The 19,491-nt window shown below is 48.8% G+C and overlaps 1 protein-coding gene across 6 annotated transcripts in view; it reads left to right on the forward strand.

The window, feature by feature from the left end:
* Positions 1 to 19,491, forward strand: part of RPH3A (rabphilin 3A) — a 159,750-nt gene that overhangs the window by 112,270 nt on the left and 27,989 nt on the right. For 5 of the 6 annotated variants that reach the window (XM_075898755.1, XM_075898759.1, XM_075898756.1 and 2 more), the window contains 5 exons: positions 643 to 808; positions 2,568 to 2,609; positions 7,084 to 7,122; positions 7,638 to 7,745; positions 10,195 to 10,356. In XM_075898755.1, coding sequence (XP_075754870.1) covers positions 643 to 808; positions 2,568 to 2,609; positions 7,084 to 7,122; positions 7,638 to 7,745; positions 10,195 to 10,356 — 517 coding nt within the window. The remainder of the gene's footprint in view (positions 1 to 642; positions 809 to 2,567; positions 2,610 to 7,083; positions 7,123 to 7,637; positions 7,746 to 10,194; positions 10,357 to 19,491) is intronic. The other variant, XM_075898758.1, reaches the window with a different exon arrangement.

Here is a 19,491-nt window from a genome sequence, read left to right on the forward strand (position 1 = left end):
ACTGACTTGCCCTGTGTTATGGCTCACAAGCTGAGAGAATTGTTTACTTGGAGACTTTCCCTTTCTGACTGGTTGCTCTGGATGTGCATGTCTGTTCAAAGAGAGTGGAAGCTGGGAGCCTTGGTCCTCCATGCTTCTGGGAAGACTGGAATGCAAGGCACCAATTCAGGGTTGGAAGACACCATGTGAGGCTGTTTGTCCCAGTGCCAAGCAGACATAAGGTGCTGCGATTCTGGGCTGGGAAGATTCTGCACTCAGTTTGCACTGGGCTTACGTCATTGTGCAAGATGCAGAACCATGGTGAGGCAAGTCCAGTCAGCTTGTGAGTTGGAGAGCGAATCAAAAAATGGCTGAGTGCAAAACACTAGAATAATCTGTGCAAAGCTGGCAGGAGAGTTAATTCAAGGCTGGTTTTCAGGAAACTCCACCCACCTCACGTTGGGTACCATGTTAATCATTTCCATATACCAGAGGGTAGGCATCAAATGGACTCTCGATGGCTGAGCTGCCCAGCCAGAATGTAGCTAAGGAGCAGTTCCTGAGAACGGATTAATCCTGAAATGTGGATCAGGTCCACCCAGATTGATAAACGGATGCTCATGTAGACAAAGCGCGTCCCTTATACTCTGCCTCTTTTCCCAGGTGTGGAAGCGTTCAGGGGCCTGGTTCTTCAAGGGCTTGCCAAAGCAAGTGCTGCCTCAGCCAATGCCCGTCAGCAAGACCAAGCCGCCCCAGGGTTCCAGCGAACCCGTCTCCTCAGAGCCACCTGCTCAGGACCCGAAACTTCACTCCCGCACTCTGGGCCGAGGTAGGGGGCGATTTTTATCCTCCTGTCTCATTCCCAGTTGCTCTAATGCTGCCTGAGGTAATAGAGGGCTGGGGCTGTGGAGCCATCAGCTGAGGAAGATATTAGTCAATTAGGGCCCTACCAGGGCTGTATAAATAAGGACTCCTGGAGGGAAGGAGAACACACACACCCTAGCTCTTGCTGAGGAGTAGGAGGAACCTGGCTGTCAGGGAAGGTGGAGGCCACCTGAGACAGAGCAGGGCTGAGGAAAGGCAGGCAGAGCTGCGGAGCCCTGGGCTGACCTCACTCCCAGGCTACAGTGCCTAAAGCAAGGCCTGAGAGTATCATGGCTGCAGGGAAACAGCCAAGGCAGAAGAAGGCAGCAGGTCCACACCCCCCTGCCGAAGAGAAGTGGCCATTTCAGACGGCAGTTTGCCCCTGAGGCAGGGGCTAGATGATGACTGGCATTGGGTCACTGAGGCAAGGTGGGTGTAGAGGAATTGGGGGTCCCCTGTAAGGGTAGGATCCCAGAGTGCAGTGGCACTGACCTAGGAGGAAAGGGTGCCGTGAGCAGGGACACCAGGTGAACCAGCAGAAGACCTGTAATAGAGGCTGGGACACTGACCACAGAGGGCACGCTGAGGCAGGGAGCTGATTCCCTGAGTACCCAGCAGGAGGCATTGCAACAGTGAGTGTTTGCCCCCGACGTGTTTTCTGATCAGCCAGTAGTTTTTTGGTTCCCTTCCCCATTGGAGGTAGCTGGGTGGCTCCATTCCTACTCCCTTAAAACTCACCCCTTGTGCACCTTCCATCCGGAAGATCTCCAAGGCCCTGGGCAATATTGTAAAGGTTTTCTAAGGTAATCCGAGCATGGCTACAGTAAGTACAAGACAGATTCACTGAAATGATTGCAGGGAAAGTGGATTCCTGTGCATCCTTGGCATTGCAGCAATTTAAAATAAACCCAAACAAAACAATTTTGGCCCCTCATGGATTCAGTTAAGAAGATCAATGGGCTGTAATGCCTGTTAGAACTAAAGGAGCATTCATACAGTAAGACAGCAATCTGATTGGGACTCTCGGTAAGCATTGGATTTTGCTTTTGTTCTGGAGATAAAGGAGAACAATGCCCTAGCCCTCCCTTGTTCAAAAGCTTTGGCTAACTTAATCAGAGACGTCTAATTGGACCAGATTTCTGCTAAATTCCAGCGTGGAATGAAATAGGGAAGGCAGCCTTGATTCTGAGCTCTAATGCTGGTCAGTAAAACCTCATGGGGAAGCACAGCTAAAACTCTTCTCATAGGCGATCTCTAGGTGGAGGGATCTCCTGGAACTCTAGGATCACATAATTGTCCATTCACTGAAGACTGAATCTGAGACGCCCTGCTTTAGTTTTTGCCTCAGGGAGATTTCATTGTCTGCCATGCCCAGTTCTGATCCTGGCCCTGTGCGGAGAACCCTTGCAAAGTTGCCTGTTTGTCTTGGCTTTTCTGTTGACTCAGCTTCTGCTGCCTCATCCCCTCTTCTCTTTAAAGTCACTATGCTGAGGGGTCCATGGGTATTAACCCCCTGTAAGTGGAAATTGGGTTGGCCTGAATCTAAGCCATACATCCCAGCCACAGGATAATGGACACTCGCATACACTTCAAACTTACGACTGCACAGCTGCTCCAGCTTTTGGCTGGCAGAGCAGTACTACAGCATCATTTTGGACCACTTCATCTTTTCCTATTGCTAGGAGTATTCACTCTATTAATTGCTCTTTCTTTGTGCTTCTCAGGCCAAGCTGAGACTGGGGCCCCTGCTGAACAGGACTCTTACGGTAAGAGGGCTGGCTTTCAGACTACCCTGCAAAGACAATTTCATGGATTAGACACATGTTTTAAATAAGAACAGTGGGAAAGGTAGGAAATAAATACAAATACCTTAAATGGTTTTGATACCCCCTCCCCACCCAAGGCAAATTATATATAAAGGAGTTGATCAGTGAATTGTTGTATCACACTCATCCTTGTGGCTTTGGCTACCCTTAGGTTGCATCTACATTTAAATTGCTACAGTGGCATAGCTGCAACACTGAGTTTTGCTGGTGTAGCGCTTCAGTGTAGATGCCATCTCAGGGACATGCTGTAGCCAGCCCTCCCCCACAGTAATCCATCAAAAGGGCCACAAAGTACATAAAAGCTCTAGCTTTTTCATGTAATTTATAAACAGGTGTATGGAAAAGGCTCATTCATCAAGAGATCTCACCAGTGCCATCCTGGTGGGCGGTGGTGCCTGCGGCACCTGCCTCAGAAGCACTCACATTCTTGGTCCTCTTATGGCTTCCACTTTTCCATTCAGAAGAACGTCTTCTGGCAACCTACCCCTCTCTGTAGCAAGATTTCCAAGCTCTTGCAAGCTAGTTTGATCTTCCCTCTCTTCTTGGGAACCCCCTCCCCCTGCCGCATGACTCAGTCATTCACAGCTGGACTTGAAGTCCCACAGGGAACATATCAAACAGTGCTGTTCAAGCGATTCTGTAAATTTCTGATTGAAAATATGTTGCCTAGCGAGTGGTCTGCAGGGGCAGGTCCCAGTAAGTCCAACAGGAGTGTGTCTGTTGATTTTCAGTGGGAATTGGCTTGTGCTGCTTGTCTGATTGTGTCGGGAACTTCTCAGGCTTCTGTCCAAAGCTATGGTTAGAGGTAGGTCAGTTATAAAACTTAGGTCCAGAGTTCAAGGTGCCCCCCACCCCCGACCCTGCGTCAGGAGATGTTTGGAATTTGGCTTTTGGTTTGGTCCCGTCTTGACTTCATGGGCTTTTGAAGCCGGAAGGGATCCCAATGATTGCTGGGTCTGACCTCCTGCATAACATAAGTCATAACAGAATCCACACTGTTTTTCTCGTCATCAATCAATTGCAAATATTAAGTCCTTTCTGTCGTGGTTATTTTTATCCCACGTTTCCAGCAAGCCCTGTAATTTAGCTACAGGAAACCTGTCATATAACACCACCACCACCCACTTCACAGAAATTTAGTTATTTTGGGCACTCCCACCTCCTGTACATTTCTCAGTTGAAATGCTGCAATTGAAAGAGCCAAACGGTATTCGTAGGTGGTGTTTCCTGACATGGATTTTAAAGCTCCTCTCAGTATATTCAAGTTATTTAATTTGAGTCACTGACCCAACCCCAAAACGCTTCATGTAAAAGAAACTTTAGAGAGATGCAGCTGAGAATGACCCATCATTAAAGAGAAAGAGACCGCAACCCAAGCTCTTCTCTTTTCCATCCATGTGCGGAATACATTTTATGTGCACTGAGGCATGTTCAAATGTGCAGCACCAGTAGAAACACAAACCTAGCTGTGGGCAGTGTGCTCATCAGGTGGTCAGCATTTGAACCTCCTCTTATCGCCTGCACAAGTGCATAGCTTACATGAAACCCTGCTTCTAATCCTGAAATAGGTTGCCTCTTTGGCCTAGGAAGTCACTCAGTATAACCTACATTAGCACAGAGTGGGATACTGGCCCCTGCTAGTGCCTGCTACACAGAGAACATGAACTTACTACAGCCTCTATCTAGTGCTAGAAGAGCTGCTCTTTTAGCTTAAGCAGTAGAGGTGTATGCTTTTAGCACCAAGTTCTGGCTTCTCACACAAATGAGAGTGGAGGCAGGGGTATGTTACCATTAATTTTCCCCATGTGGTGAAGGGGGATGCTTATGTTTCATTATTCCAGTGAGGTAGGTGATTTTCTTAACACCTGTCTAGGGTTGCCAGGTGTCCGGTATTGACCCAGACAGTCCAATATTTTCACCTCCTGTCTGGTAAAAAAAATTCAGAAAATACTGGACACCTAAAATGTCCGGTATTTTCTGATTTCCCCTCCCCCTGCCAGGAGGCAAAAATACTGGACACCTAGCAACCCTACAGCAACTGGGCCCAGCCCCTGCCTCCCTTACACCCTTCCAACTGGATCCCCACCCTGCTTACCTGGTTCTACAGGGAAGCTGCCTTCTGGCTCCGGTCAAGAAAACAAGATGGCTGCCAGCAAAAATCCTAAAGACTTTTCTTAAAGGGGCCATACTGTTTTAATGCTGTTTTATTTTTTGTTTTTGTTTTTTGCTTAACTCTCGGGCTCCTTTTTTTTTTTCTCAACAACTTTGGTCTCCCCCCCTCCCCCTTTTTTTCTCCTCAACAGAATTTTTTCCCCAGTGTTTTTTTTTGGGGGGTGGGGGGGAGGGAGAGGTGTTTGGTATTTTTTTTGAGGGGGGGGGGTGTTCAGTATTTTTGGTTAAACCATATGGCAACCCTACACCTGTCCGGGTAGTCCAAAATTTTTAACCTGGTTTTTAACCTGGCCCTATATCAGACAGCCTCTTGCTGTGAGCAGGGGTGGGATGAAACCTGTTGTTGGTCCTGGATTGAGATTCCTTCAGGACCTATTACCTGGACTGTGGTGAACCAGGCTCCTAGCATGCTCCCTTCTTACTGTAGTAAGATCAGGTAAGCATAAGCCCATACGTCACAGGCTGGGTGAGAGGCCTGTGACCTGGATAAAAGTGGTCAAGGCTCTGCTTATATAAGCAAAGAGAAGCTGTGAGCAAGAGGCAGTCCCTGCTCACAGAAGCTGGTAACTACAGGACTGATGTTACAGAAACACTCAGACTTACGAGGTGCTAGGCACAGACTGTAAACATACCACAGAGGGATGGTAACAGAACACCTCCTTGAGAAACATCTTAGTACCTCAAACCACCAAGTACAAAGTAATGGATTCCATCTAGCTAACGTCAGAGGGTGGCACCCTCAGGAATGATGTGTAACTTTTCTATGCCTGTGTATAAAAGTGTATCTTAAGGATATTGTCCTTGTGCAGCCAAGGGGGCAGTGGAAACCCCTGCCACTAACTGAGCTGATCCTGTTACAATAGGCATACATGTTAGTGGCCTGGTAGAGTGTGCTAGGTACAGTAATTCCTCATTTAACATGCTAGATATGTTTCAGAAAACCATCGTGCTAAGTGAAAATGTGTTATGCGGGGTCAATTTTCCCACTGAAAATAATGGAAAAGGTGGGGGTTGCGTTTCAAGCGTACGTGTGCTTGCAGCTGCAACCTGCACTTGTTAGCAGCTGGGTCCAGGACAGAAGGTTGGGGGAAAAAGGGAACTGGGTTATAGCAGGGAGGGGACGTGTTTGGCTCTGGGGAAGGGAAGCAAAGGACAGGGGAGGGGGCTTGCAGCCAGCGGCTGGGTTTCCCCAGCTGGCCAGTCACTGGCAGCTGCGCAGGGCTTCCTCTGCCTCCTTACAAAACGACGCAAGGCATCTGGTCAGAGATGGTCAACAGGGAACTGCGTGATGAGTGGAGAACCTCCACCACTTGGTAAGGAGGCAGACGAAGCCCCGCGCAGCTGCCGGTGACCGGCCAGCTGGGGAAACCCAGCTGCAAGCGGGGGGCAGAGTAGAGGGAACGAAGCATCCGGCCAGAAGGGGTCACCGGGGAACAGCACGACGAGCAGAGAACTTCTGCTGCTTTGCAGAGAGAGCCTCACACAGCTGCCAGCCACCGGCCGACCCTAGGGGAAATCGTGTTATTGCGGGGACAGGTCGTGTTGTTCGAAAAATGTTCCCAAAACAAAAATCGTGCTATCACGAAAACGTGTTAAGCGGGCATGTGTTAAGCTAGGAATTACTGTACTAGGACCATAGGTCATGGACAGTGAACCTGGTAGGAGCGCCTTTGCACCATATCTGATGTTGTGGTCTTTGGGGACTCTCTTGGAGTCTGCTGGGCTGGCTACCTGCGCAGAGCCAGTGCAGCATGCAGGAAGAGTGCACATGCGCTTGCATACCCCCACACACACACCACCAAACGGATATCATCCAAGAACAGAGCAAGAAACCTGTCAGGGCACCACACTGGTGTCTCTTAACAACACTTACTGTACTTACTTAACAACACTTACTGTACTCCTGTGCATGGCTGGGGTTGAGAGTGGAGGTGCTTGGTCCCAAGCTCAATTTTCTGGTCTGGCTGTGAGCTGGCATTGCCCATTTATTTGGAATTGTAGCCTCATGACTAAAATCCGACTCCTAGTATAAAGCCCATAGAATAACTTGACACCCATGTTTAATGCCAGGCACATGCTTCGGGATTGAGGCTGTCAGAAAAATTATTAGTGCCTGCGGGTTACTGTATCTTCAGAGCAGCAGGTGGTTTGTGATCGGTGGTGCCTCTGCAGACTTAGATCTGGCCAGCAGTACAAAAGCAGAACCTGCAGCCTCATGTCACTGTGCACATTCTCCTTTTAGGTGGCCCGGAGGAAAAGAGGGGAGTGAGCAGGAAAACAGGTTTGTTTCTAAGCCATGGATGCTTTTCTTTCTCCCTTAAAGGATTCCTTCTCTTGATTTATCCCAAAGACAGAATTTGCTGTGGCAGATGCACTGTAGCTGCCTTCAGTAGCTTGGAAGGTTTGACTGTAAGTTAGTGAAGTCATGTTTAATTTACAAGTGCATGTATAATATTGTGACACAGCCATAATTACTTAGGACTTTACAACTGTCCCTCTGTAGCACACAATAGCCACTCAGAGTCTGAGCTTTATTCTGTTATCACTGAGGAATTCTAACACCATAAGCCCTGTCACATGAGTTAAAGGAGACTCTCCAATTGCAATATATGGCTGATGACCTAAACTTGTGCAATTCTGTTTCAATCCAGTAGAGAGCAGCAGTGCATATAAACACTAGACAGTTGATTTGCAAGGCATTACACATTGTGTTTGGGTTTGAGTCTGTCTTTCAAAAAAGGTTAGCAAATATATATATAAAATGTTTAATTCAACTCTCTTTTTGTTTTTGTTTAGTCAAATCCCGGGACCCCAGCCATGATTCTGAACGTGGCTATAGTTCAGAAGAAGAGAATCCTGCTGCCTACAAGGGAAGGAAGGGGATGAGACAAAAGGCAGAATCAGGTAAAGATTTTCTAGCTTGTCTGAGAGACTAAAGCAGGGAAGTTAGGGATTCTGTACCATGAATAGGCCAAGATACGTCCTATTTTCAATGCACATTCAGGTGTCTCAGTCCAAGCCTTAGTGGGAATTCAGGTGCTGAATGCACTGAAATTTCTCTGAGTGAAAAGCAGAGAAATGCATTGAATGAAAATGCATTGAAGTTTCTCTGAATGAAAGGCTTTTCACAGGGCATGCTGCACAGGGGTGGATTTCACCCACTGGGAGAGGAGCTGTGGGTGGAGAAGGATTCTTAAGCTGCTAGTTGGGTTAAGTAGCACACTATCCTATCACCCAGCCTTCCCTCAAAACCTTCTCTGTGTGCAGTGACTGGGGACAGCAGCTAGCCAGCCACCCTCTTTAAATATGGCCGCCACTTGCACATTTCTTTTCCCAATATAGGCAGGGTCCAAAATGACCTTTAAGCCATCTGTTGTACTGCGTATGACCATTTATCATTATTTAACCAGGCTGTTCCTGGTTATCAGTGGCCTCTTAGTGTGCCAATGACTTTCCCCAGGCTGCCTGTTGTGCTTTTTTTTTTTAAAGTGTCCTGCTGTTCTGCAGAGATGAGGCTCCTGGTGTGCGAGGCACATTTTTCCCCCACATTATCTCTCTTGACACCTACATAGCAGCCCATATCTGTTGCTATACATGCTCTCCTGGTGTGCGGTGACCCTGAGAATTCATCCCAGGGTAAGGATGCCATTTATGTCATTAGATTTATGCCTAGCATCTGCAGCACAGGCCAGGTAAGTGCAGAGACCTTTTCCATCTCTGCGGGGGGGATTGCAATTTTTTCCACAAGAGGGTACCAGAATTCCTAACCAACATGGCAGTAATGTATTTGTTCAAACCGCTGGTATCCGATGAATGTAAACAAAGACAAAAACAGTGATTGTGGTTGTTTCTGAAGTGGAAGAATATTATGCCACCTTATAGGGCACAGTTAGGCTGTAACTTTCATTAGTGAGCATGAGACATTCACGTAAAGGGAAAAGTCCTGCAGCAGGTGCTTCAACCTGACCCCTACACATGGAGCCCAGCCTCCTAAAGGCATTTCCCCTTCTGTCGCTCAAGCACACCCCTTACAAGCTTCCCTGAAGTGTCTGAGTGGAAAGTAACCCCTTGCTCACCAGGACCCATTAGTGCCCCTGCATGGCATAACATACCCTGACTGCCCAGTGCTACATGCCTGTCTGGGTTAGGCCACGCATTCTTACATGTATTTAGTACCAATGCATTGCTGTCAAACAACGTGTTCTGTGCATTTATGCACGTAATTGTGGTTTGGTGTAAACAGCTGAAGTGCCAGATACACAGCTGGCATAAGCGGGAGCCACTCAATTGACTGAGCACCTGCTTCCCCAGCTGGCATGAAGAGTAAAGCGAACAGCATGCCAAGGGGCAGGAAAGCAGCCTTTCGCTCCTGATGACTGGCATCACTTGAGGTAGCAACCAGCATCACTAGAGTCTGCTAGGGAGTAGTTTCTTTTCGGGCCTGCCTAACAAAATGGTTCGATTGGAGACACACGGCAAAGCCATCTGCTTGGATCTGAGTTTCACCCTCCTGTGAGACAGTTTGAGTCATATGTCATTTTGTTCTTCAAAAGCATGCTCTCCACCAGCAACCTTCACTGTTGTGAACAGCCACCTGTTTCCTTGGCTGGCTTGATTGAACACATTTGTGTGATTCTAAGAACCATCTGCCATATGTTACATCTCACCAGGTGATAGATAGGACCTCTCTAGTCCGGCACACTCAGGATTTGTCCAATTCTGAACCAGAGAATTTTCCAGACCATGGGAGGTCAGTGTTATCTAGCAGCATTGCCACTGCTCACTGTGCTGTCGCCAGACATTGAGGGGTAAATGAGAGCTAAAGAACAGCACAGAACGCTGAGAGCCAGGACTGGTGGCTGTCCACAGACTTTGGGGGGATGCAGGAAACTTTGCCAACCCCATGATAAGTGGACATCCCGCTAAACTGAAATCATGACAGATGTCTCCGGACCAGAGAGTTCTGGACCAGAGAAGTTCAACATAGTAGCTGGCTATTGTAAGCAGGCCATTGTACGTTCCCTCTGGTCTAATCCTTCATTCCCATTGTCCTTGTATGCTAGGTGTGTAATGTTAGCTCATTTCTCCTCCCTTCCCTCCGTTTTCCTCTCTTCCTTTTCCCATCTCTCCCTCCCTTGCTGTGACATGTGCTTACATCAAAGGGGGAGATGAAGCTGGAAGCTGCCCTTCCAGAAAGCCAGGGTAGCTTTGTTTTAGGCAATAAAAAGAGGCTGATGCCTTTCCCAGAGTTCCTTTTTGGGGGTGATTGATTGTGATAAATGCAAATAGAATGGAGTTTTAGAATTGTGATCTAGACATGCCAACCTTCCCTTCTGTTGTTCTTTGCTTTCAGGCAGTGAACCAATGGCTGGTGCTTCTGGCCGGGGAAGCTACCCACCTCCAAGCCGCAAACCATCTGAGATCAGAATGGCTCCGAGTGGCAGTGAGTTTGCTGGCAAGGTTGCTGACACCTGGGAGTACACAGCAGAGAGCGAAGTCAATAGAAGCCCTGGAAGTGAGAGAAAGCAATGAAAATTTTACTGTGTGTGAGGCTGGGATGAGGTGCGGGGGGAGCAGTCACATGGGAACATTTTTAAGAATCGCTGACCTCTCTCCCCTTTCCTTGTCCTGCCCCCTCCCTCCTTACTCCCTCTGGGAGTAAAATCTGGGTGTGCAGGGCAGCATCTAAGACCTGCAGCATGGAGCTGTCAGCAGAACCCTCCTTCTTCCCAGTGTATGGGAGAGTAGCAGAGCCCTGGGCACATGGGGCAGCAGCTGAGTGCTCGGCTGGAAGTTCAGTTGTACTGCAGCACTCCCTGCACACTAGTTCCCACATCTGTTGAGGGAGGAAGGAGGATAAAGGGGGGGAGGTGGGGTTCTGCTTTTGCTTGCGTGCTATAGGGTTGTATAGAATAGGATGCAGGTACCATAGTCCGTCTGGAAAGAGATGGTCTTGAAATAAGTGGGGTGAATGGCAAGGAGTAGCCTGCTTTGTTCAGAACTTCCCCCAAACCTGTAAGCAGAATTGCCATTAAAGTGATAGCTTGTCATTCTAACATAAGCCTCAGTGCACCACGCTGAGCAGACTTGCCTATGGAGACAGCTGAATGTTGCTTCAGGCCACACAAATCTGGCTGGGATTCAGTACAATACCAGGACAAACACTCCCTTCATCTGAAGAGGAGGTGCGAACCCCAAATCCCAACTCTGCAGATTTGAATAAGACCTGCCTGTGTCCCTTCTTCCCCCAAGGGGAGCTCTGGCCCATGTCACTGTTGCTGAGCAGACTTGGACCTTACTTTTTTCTTATTCCCTCCCTCCATGCTGACACTACTTCCCTTCTTCGCTTTCCTGGCATGCGGGAGAACCAACCTGTTCTCGAGGCTATTTAGCTGAAATTGCCCTGGCCGTGCCAGTACCCATGTCTGGGTTTTGTTACCTAAGAATATCCAGGGGCATGAGATAAGCTGGCACAAATAATCACCAAAAGCTACATTCACAGCTGACTGTGCTAAAAGTGAATCTGCCTCAGAGCTGTGTGTGCGCAGCTGGGGCTTGCAGCCCCTCCCCCCCCTTAAAGAGAAATAGCACCATTGCTTGCCTGGGTCTATCTGAGCCGCAGAACAACAGCAGGATCGGTGAATAAGGTTTGCAGAGAGGTCCTGCTGCTGTTCTGCATGCCAGACTCCCACAGAATTCCTAGTAGGTTGGATTTTTAAAAATTTATCCTCAGTACTTAACCCTGAGGTAGATTAAAATTCTACGGGTGAGAAACCTGAGGTACAAAGATCAAGGGGTTTCCCAGGCTCCTGCAGTTTGTAAGCTGGAATTGGAACCTAGAGAGCCCTGAAAACCAGTCATTTAGTCAGGCCACTAGGCTGAATCTATGTAACACTTTCTTGTGCTGGTGTGTGCGCAGGTGTGTCTGTGAGTATGGAGAGTGTGTATATGTAACCCACACATCTAGTGTGGTTCACTGTCCCATGCAGTGGCACCTAGACCACAGCAACAGATAAAATCAAGAGACCTCTGCAACCTAGGGTGAGAGTCAGCTGGCTTTATAGCTCAAGCTATAGAAACTCCTACGCTAAACTCCCAAGGTCCCAGGTTCAGATCTGCCTAGTGGTGGTTATATGTTCGCGTGGGTGTGGAGTATATTTTCTCCCTTGCCAAAGCTAATCTTATTCCACAGTCCTACCCAGCCATATTAAATATGAGAAGATTGACGCAGCGTTACTCGGTAAATTAATTTTTTTCATTTAAATCTTTGCGCTGGGGTGTGGCTGGGAACGAGGGGATCTGTTTTCAAGCTACTCCAGGGAGAGATGGCTGCTCCAGCTCTCTCTCACTACAGCAGTTTGAGGCCAGGTGAGAAGTTCCTTTCTGTGGCCACTGCAGCTCCAGGGGGCACAGGTGGAGGAGGGATGCTTGTCTTCTGGGGTGGGGTATAGACAGACACAGTAACTAACAAACTCTCTGAAATATATGGTAGATAGCTGTCCCTTTCTCTGTCCCTGCCGCAATGGGATTATAGCTGTCCTGGTCTCCATCTCTGGCCCCTTGCTGCCCCCTTGTGGTCATTCTGTAGTATAACTCCCTTCCTGCCAGACCCCTCCCTTTCTATTTTATGAGAAGCAGTTGCATTCCAGGCACGTCCCATTGTTTTGGTACAAACAACCCATGACCTTGCTTTAAGCTTGATAAGAGGAAACTGCAAAGTGAGTTTGGTGGTCCTAGCTCTTACAGTTTAGGAGGAGTTCTTGAACAAACGGACTCACAGACAGATGCGCACACACACATTTTAAAAACATATAATAAGAGCTACAGAGCTCTGTGTAAAGAATCATAGAATCATAGGACTGGAAGGGACCCCGAGAGGTCATCGAGTCCAGCCCCCCACCCTCAAGGCAGGACCAAGCTCCGTCTACACCATCCCTGACAGATGTCTATCTAACCTGTTCTTAAATATCTCCAGAGAGGGAGATTCCACCACCTCCCTTGGCAATTTGTTCCAATATTTGACCACCCTGACAGTTAGGAATGTTTTCCTAATGTCCAATCTAAACCTCCCCTGCTGCACTTTAAGCCCATTACTCCTTGTCCTGTCCTCAGAAACCAAGAGGAACAAATTTTCTCCTTTCTCCTTGTGACACCCTTTTAGATATTTGAAAACCGCTATCATGTCCCCCCTTAATCTTCTTTTTTCCAAACTAAACAAGCCCAGTTCATGAAGCCTGGCTTCATAGGTCATGTTCTCTAAACCTTTAATCATTCTTGTCGCTCTTCTCTGTACCCTTTCCAAGAAAGATGATATGACTCAGTAATGCAATATTTTGCTTTATTTCCTGCTGTGTGACAGATTCACTGTAGACCAGACCCTACTTCTGTTATAGTCAGTAATTTTTTTCCCATTGATTTCAGTGAGACCCCAGTGCCATGAGCAAATCACTTGTTTATTTAACATTTATAGTGCAAAGTAACACTTGGAGGCTGACTAAGTCAGGGAACCATTCTTCCACATCCAGCTCTGTGAAATGGAGAGAGAAATCTCCCTAACCTAGAAAGGGTGGGGATGTCAAAGCACTTGCGTGTGTATCTTTACAAAGTGCTTTGACATCCCCAGGTAGAAGGTGCTACGTACACAGCATTTTTATCATTATAGAACTAGATTACAGGCAGTCCCCAACTTACGTGGATCCGACTTACGTCCGATCCGCACTTACGAGCGGGGCTTTCTCGCCCTGGAGCTCGCAGGCAGCGATCCGCCACCTCGACCTCCGGGGCGAGAAAAGCTGCTCCCGGTGCCCCTGGTCTGCTGGAGACCGTCTCCAGCAGACCAGGGGCACTGGGAGCGAAGCCGCAGCCCCGGCGGGGTCCCGTGCTTCCGAGGCTTTGCTAGAGTAAAGCCTCAGAGGCGTGGGACCCCGCCGGAGCTGCGGCTTCGCTCCCGGTGTCCCTGGTCTGCTGGAGACGGTCCCCAGCAGACCAGAGACACCGGGAGCGAAGCTGCAGCCGCGGCGCGGTCCCGCACCTCTGAGGCTTTGCCAGAGCAAAGCCTCAGAGGCGCGGCACCCCGCTGCCACTGCGGCTTTGCTCCCCATGTCCCTGGTCTGCTGGGGGGGGGGGGGCGCAGCTAGTGTGCACCCCCCCCCAGCGGACCAGGCTTTTGTTGTGGACCCTGGGGCAGAGCAGCTGGGGCACTGCCGGTTGGTTCCGCAGCACCGCTCCTTGGCGCTACTGGACCAACCCGGCAGCACCCCAGCTGCTCTGCCCCAGGCGTCCTGATTCAGCTGCTGCTGAAACTGACCAGCGCTGACTACAGGAAGCCTGAGGCAGAGTTGCTCTGCCCCAGGCTTCCTGGAATCAGCCGCTGATCAGTTTCAGCAGCAGCTGACTTGGGGACTCTTGGGGTTCTTAAGTTGAATCTGTATGTAAGTCAGAACTGGCGGTCAGTTTCAGCAGCGGCTGAATCTGGATGCCAGTTCCGACTTACATACAAATTCAACTTAAGAACAAACCTACAGTCCCTATCTTGTACGTAACCCGGGGACTGCCTGTAAATGCAAAATAATTGTTACTATTGGAGAATTCAGCCAGTTTCCCAAACATGCCTCCTCTTCTGAGGTGAGGCGGACAGGTGGGCAGCTGTAGTGCACTGACGTAGGTAAGAGACTCTGTGTGAGAATTTCATGGCTTCGTTGATGAAGGCGACTGCACTAATTCAGCTCAGTGTCACCTATTCTTCCATGGAAATGTAAGGGGCCTCAATTGTAACATGTCCTGATAAAAACTGGTGGATTTTTTTCCAGTAGCGTTTAGTTCACAGAATAAATCTGCTAGCTCAGCTCCGAGCTGACAGGCCTTCCCTGAAGTTGCCTGTCATCCTACAATGTCCCCTTGGAAGAATTCTGTCTTTGACCAGCTCTGGGGTAACACATACACAGGTGTGTAGATGCTCCCAACCCCACCCTTTCTAGGTTAGAGAGATCTCTCTCTCCATTTCACAGAGTTGGACGTGGAGGAATGTTTACCCCAGAGCTTGTCAAGGACAGAATTCTCCCAAGGGGACATTGTAGGATGACAGGCAACTTCAGAGAAGGCCTGTCAGCTGGGAGCTGAGCCAGCAGATTTATTCCGTGAACTAAACGCTACAGGAAAAAAATCCATAATCTCTAATTCCTTGGATATAAAAGGAATACTTGATAGCAAACTGCTGGAGATATGCTTCCTGTAATCCCTTGCTTGATGCCAGATGGAGCCTGGGCTTTCAATTCCATATTCCTGTGAATAAGAGAGTACATAGTCCTGAATATAATGAGTGTAGATCAGCCTGCGGATCATGCAGGGCCCTCCAGGCACGTGAGCTGTGCTTTCACGGCTCATCTCGAAGATGATAATCTCTTCTTAACAGCATGGCCCAGCAGTAGTTCTGTTGTTAAATCCGATCCATGTGTATGTGTGGTGGAGATTGCAGTCACACTCCTATTATCTTAGAGTTACTTGCAGTGAATCAGTGTAATCTGTCTATCTGCAGCGTTCATTGTCATATATACCAGGGCTAGCTTGGTGCAGTAGATTGGAAGCCCGACATTCAGAAACCTTTTTCCAAGCGCACCCTTGCCGTGAGGGCTGGATGAATGCTGCATAAAATCTCCAGTGAATAAGGTTTGCAGGTAAATTCATCTCTGCAAGGCTTTAAAAAAAAGCTGAAACCTTTCCCTGTTCTGGAAAGCACAATGCTTAAAGTTTAAACATATGATCAAATGCTGTCCTGAATTGGGCTGCTTTCTGGTCCCAGTCATCCAGCCAAAGACCAGAAACAATATCGTGTGTCTCTTAGTGCTCTTCTTTAGTGCGGCTTGAATGGTGAATCATTGTTGAGGATTTTTTGCTCTCTATCTCCAGCTCTCAACAAAGAGCTCTCAAAATGTGTTTCAACAAAGCTGTTTTGTTGGGTTAAAATAATCAGGGAAAAGAGAGGGACCTGTGTCACTCTGTACCAGTGAAAACAAGGAGGGACTCCTGTTGCAACTTGAATTCTAACTGATTTATTTGAGCATAAGCTTTTGTGGATAAAGACCTCTTTGACACTATGCATCGGACAAAGTGTTTTTTACCCAGGAAAGCATATACCCAAATAAACCTACTAGTCCTTAAGGTGCCGCAGGAAACCGTACTGATTTTGCAGGGGAGAAAAAAGGACAGTTTTTTTTAAAAAAAGAATGAATCTGAGTTAGTTGCAGCCTGCTCAGGAATACTGTGTGAGCTGAAAAAAATGAGTTACTTAAATAATTTATTCGTAGCAAACAGTTTGCTCAGTTCTATGTATGGTATCTCACTTTAGAGTGGAGATAAAAGTTGCTTTGGAGAACAATGTGCATCTCATAGGGTGTTGCATAGAACTGACCTTGTGGCAATATGTGGCTGAGAAGAACTCGAATGCAGGGACTACTGGGCTGCATCAGACCTAGGGCCACCTATTCCCACATATTGTGCTTGCTAATGGAAGAAAGGGGCAAAGAGGGCAAACACCTTAGAACCCGTCAATTCAAAAGGGGCTGGGGGGCTGAGCCCTTTAAATTGCAGCTAGAGCACCATGTGGCATGCTCTAGGTGGCTCTTAGGGCTTGCCTGGCGAGGTGGGAGCACCATATGGTGTGCTCCAGGCTGTGCTGGGAGTGGCACTGCAGTCTGGCTGGTGCTGAGGGCTGGATGCCCTTGGCCCTGCCCCTTCTGCCTGAGACCCCACCCCTTCTGGGAGCATGGAGCTGGAGCCTCCCCTCCTCTCCTCCCTTTCCCAGGGGCATGCTGGGACTTACTGGTCTGAAAGCCCCTGGAGTGGGCGTAGTTCTGCTTTGGCACAGTGGATGGGGCAACACTTGGGACTGTGCACAGGGCTGGCTGTTAGCTCTGCTGGCTCACACTCTTTATTTCCTAGGAGATGGGGGCAGACGTGCAGACTGGTGTTGTCAGTGGGGTACAGTGGAGATCAAAGAGCATTTACAATGGAGCCCAAGCCCCACTGAGCATCCCTGATCAAAGTCCCTGCACTTAGGCTTGGAGTGGGGAGATTCTGCCCTTCCTTAATTCCTTCTCAGTCAATACCCATGAGAATAAATGCCCTATTATTCCTTGGCCATAAAGTCAGTTTCTTTCACTGTATTCTCATACCCATTTCTCTCTGCTGCCCAGCATTTTCAGACGTCAGTGCAATGCGAAGCAAAGCCATTTTGCTGGGTGGGCAAATGGATGTGTAATGCATGCACAACATCAACATACTTCACTGCATGTAGCAATAAGGTATTGCGTTCAAGCTAAACTTCCTGAGCTCAGCTGGTTTTGAAAGAATTGAGCATGGAAATAGCATTGAAGCAGCAGCTGTAAGAAATGAGTGAAGTCAACGGTGTAGTATTAACACAGATGAGTAATGTCGGAGAGAGCAGGGACCATAGCAGCATCTAATAATAATCAAGTGGGGCTCTTATATAGCACTCTTCATTGGCAGATAGGGTGGCCATTTGTCCTCTTGGATAGTCTTGGTTTTTGCTACACTGTCCTCTGTCAATATGAAATGGGACACCCTTATGGCCCTTAAGTAAATAAGCCAGTGCACCCCAGTGCAGCACTCTTGCAAGAAGAATGTGGCAGGCTGGGGCACGCAGCTGCAACTGTTCCCAGACAGGCTGGGCTCAGAGGGCTCTCTCGTAGGCTGCCTTGCTAAGCCGCAGGCAGCCAGGAAGAAGAAAGGCGCTGGTTGGGGGACTGTGCACCCCCCCACAATCCGGGTCTGCTCCAGCTCCTAGCCCTTCCCTCCCAGAGCCCTTTCGGAGGGCTTCAGGCACATGTACCGCATCTTTTTCCTCTTCTTCTGACTCTCAGGGACTGAGGGGTCATGGCTCAGCTTGTGCCTTCCTCTTGCTCCTGGCTGCCGAGGGGAGGGCAGAGGAGGATGCAGCAGGCTGTGAACTTTCCCCTCGCTCCTGGAGAGTCACAGGAACAGGAAGAAGAGCAGCAGCAACCTGGTATGTGCGACTGCAGCCACGCCTTGCCTTCCCGAAATGGCACCCTGCTCCCCACCCCACATCACCCCTACAGCCCCAACCATGGGCCTTACCACCCCCAGCCCTGACTCCTGAATCCCTCACATCTCACAGTCTGGGCCCCCTATGCACTAAATGCAACTGTCCTCTACTCTTGAAGTATCTTGATGACCACCCATAGCGTTCCAGCTGCATAAAAAAGGAGCTCTGCATGAATATCACTATTTTACAGATGGGGAAACCGAGGCACAAAGCACTGAAGTAACTTGCCCAAGGTCACACAGCAGGCCAGTGGCAGAATCAAGTTGCTTCAGCCCCAGTGCTTTATCCACTATGCCACACTTCATCCATGGTGCCCTTAGGTAATGCTGCCTTTCGTCTGGCTGTTGGAGACCAAAAATCTCTACTCTAACCCTACTGTGGCCACACTCTCAGGATTTACCTGCCCTCAGTTTTTTCTCCTAACTTGTCCTGCATTTGCTAGTGCTGGCACAGACCGGGCTTTGGGGCCTGCGGGCATGTTTGATCGTGTCACTAAGCCTGTTCTGAACAGGGCCAGATGCAGGGTTCAACACAGCTAGTGCCTTCCACATCACTGCCACCAACAGGGCTGCTGTGGTGGCGGCAAAGGTGGGCGATTTGGGGAAAATGATTGTGTTAGGCAGAGTCCACACTATAAACGGGCTCCCGCAGGCCAGTCACTCAATTGCTCTGTGCCTCATTGTACCCATTAATAGTACTGGCCCAGCTTTGTAATGCATTTTATTTCTCCATCTGTACACAGGTATTCTTGCACCAGCGAATGGTATTTGGAGGCTGGTAGTAGGTGGTTAGGTTGGTCACTGTGGCCTTTGTTTTCAGAGCTATTTGATTTCAATGGGAGTTGGAACTTCCATCGGCTACTTGATTAGTCGATAAAGGGGGAAACTGCAGAGCCGCAGTGGAGTTAGTTCCTGGCCTTGGGAGCTAATCCTGCTGCGGCTCTGCCTTTTAAATGGAGTAAGAGCAGCCTGGCTCTTACTCCATTTAAAAAACAGAGACGCAGCTTCTTGGACCGGGCACGAGCCAGCACAGCTGAGTTCCAGCTTGTGCCTGATCCCTTGCTGCATCTCCGTGTCCCTCACCCCATGGAGACAGTGCTGGGGGGTGCATTTATGCTTACATTCCTAGCCTAAATGCTTTTCAGATCTGGGCCTGTGTGTGTCTACAGATACATCGCCAGCTCCATACACGGGGACCCTGTGTTAGGAAACTTCCATGCAGACTTTGAATTGAATCCTTGCATGCTCCTGTCAGATATGGCCCCGCAGGGCATGGCCTGTGCCAGTGCAACTTGTTGCTATGGTGACAGTATAGGAGAGAGGTGGGCTCTCTTCCCTGTCTGGAAATAGGCTGTGTGAGCCAGACACTCAGCTTGTATGTCTCCCCAGTGGTGCTCCCTTGATTGTGAAGCCGTGCTGACTGGCTCTGGAAGCCACACACCCAGCCCAATTATTTTGCTCATGCCCCTCACTGATGTGCTTGTTGCTGCCTCTTACAGATCAGCTGTTGTGGCTGTGCAGTTGCCGGTGATTAGAGACTCTCAATGCCCCTCTTCCTCACCATGGTGAT

Source organism: Pelodiscus sinensis, chromosome 15 (assembly GCF_049634645.1).
Source record: "Pelodiscus sinensis isolate JC-2024 chromosome 15, ASM4963464v1, whole genome shotgun sequence".
Taxonomy (NCBI): Eukaryota; Metazoa; Chordata; order Testudines; family Trionychidae; genus Pelodiscus; species Pelodiscus sinensis.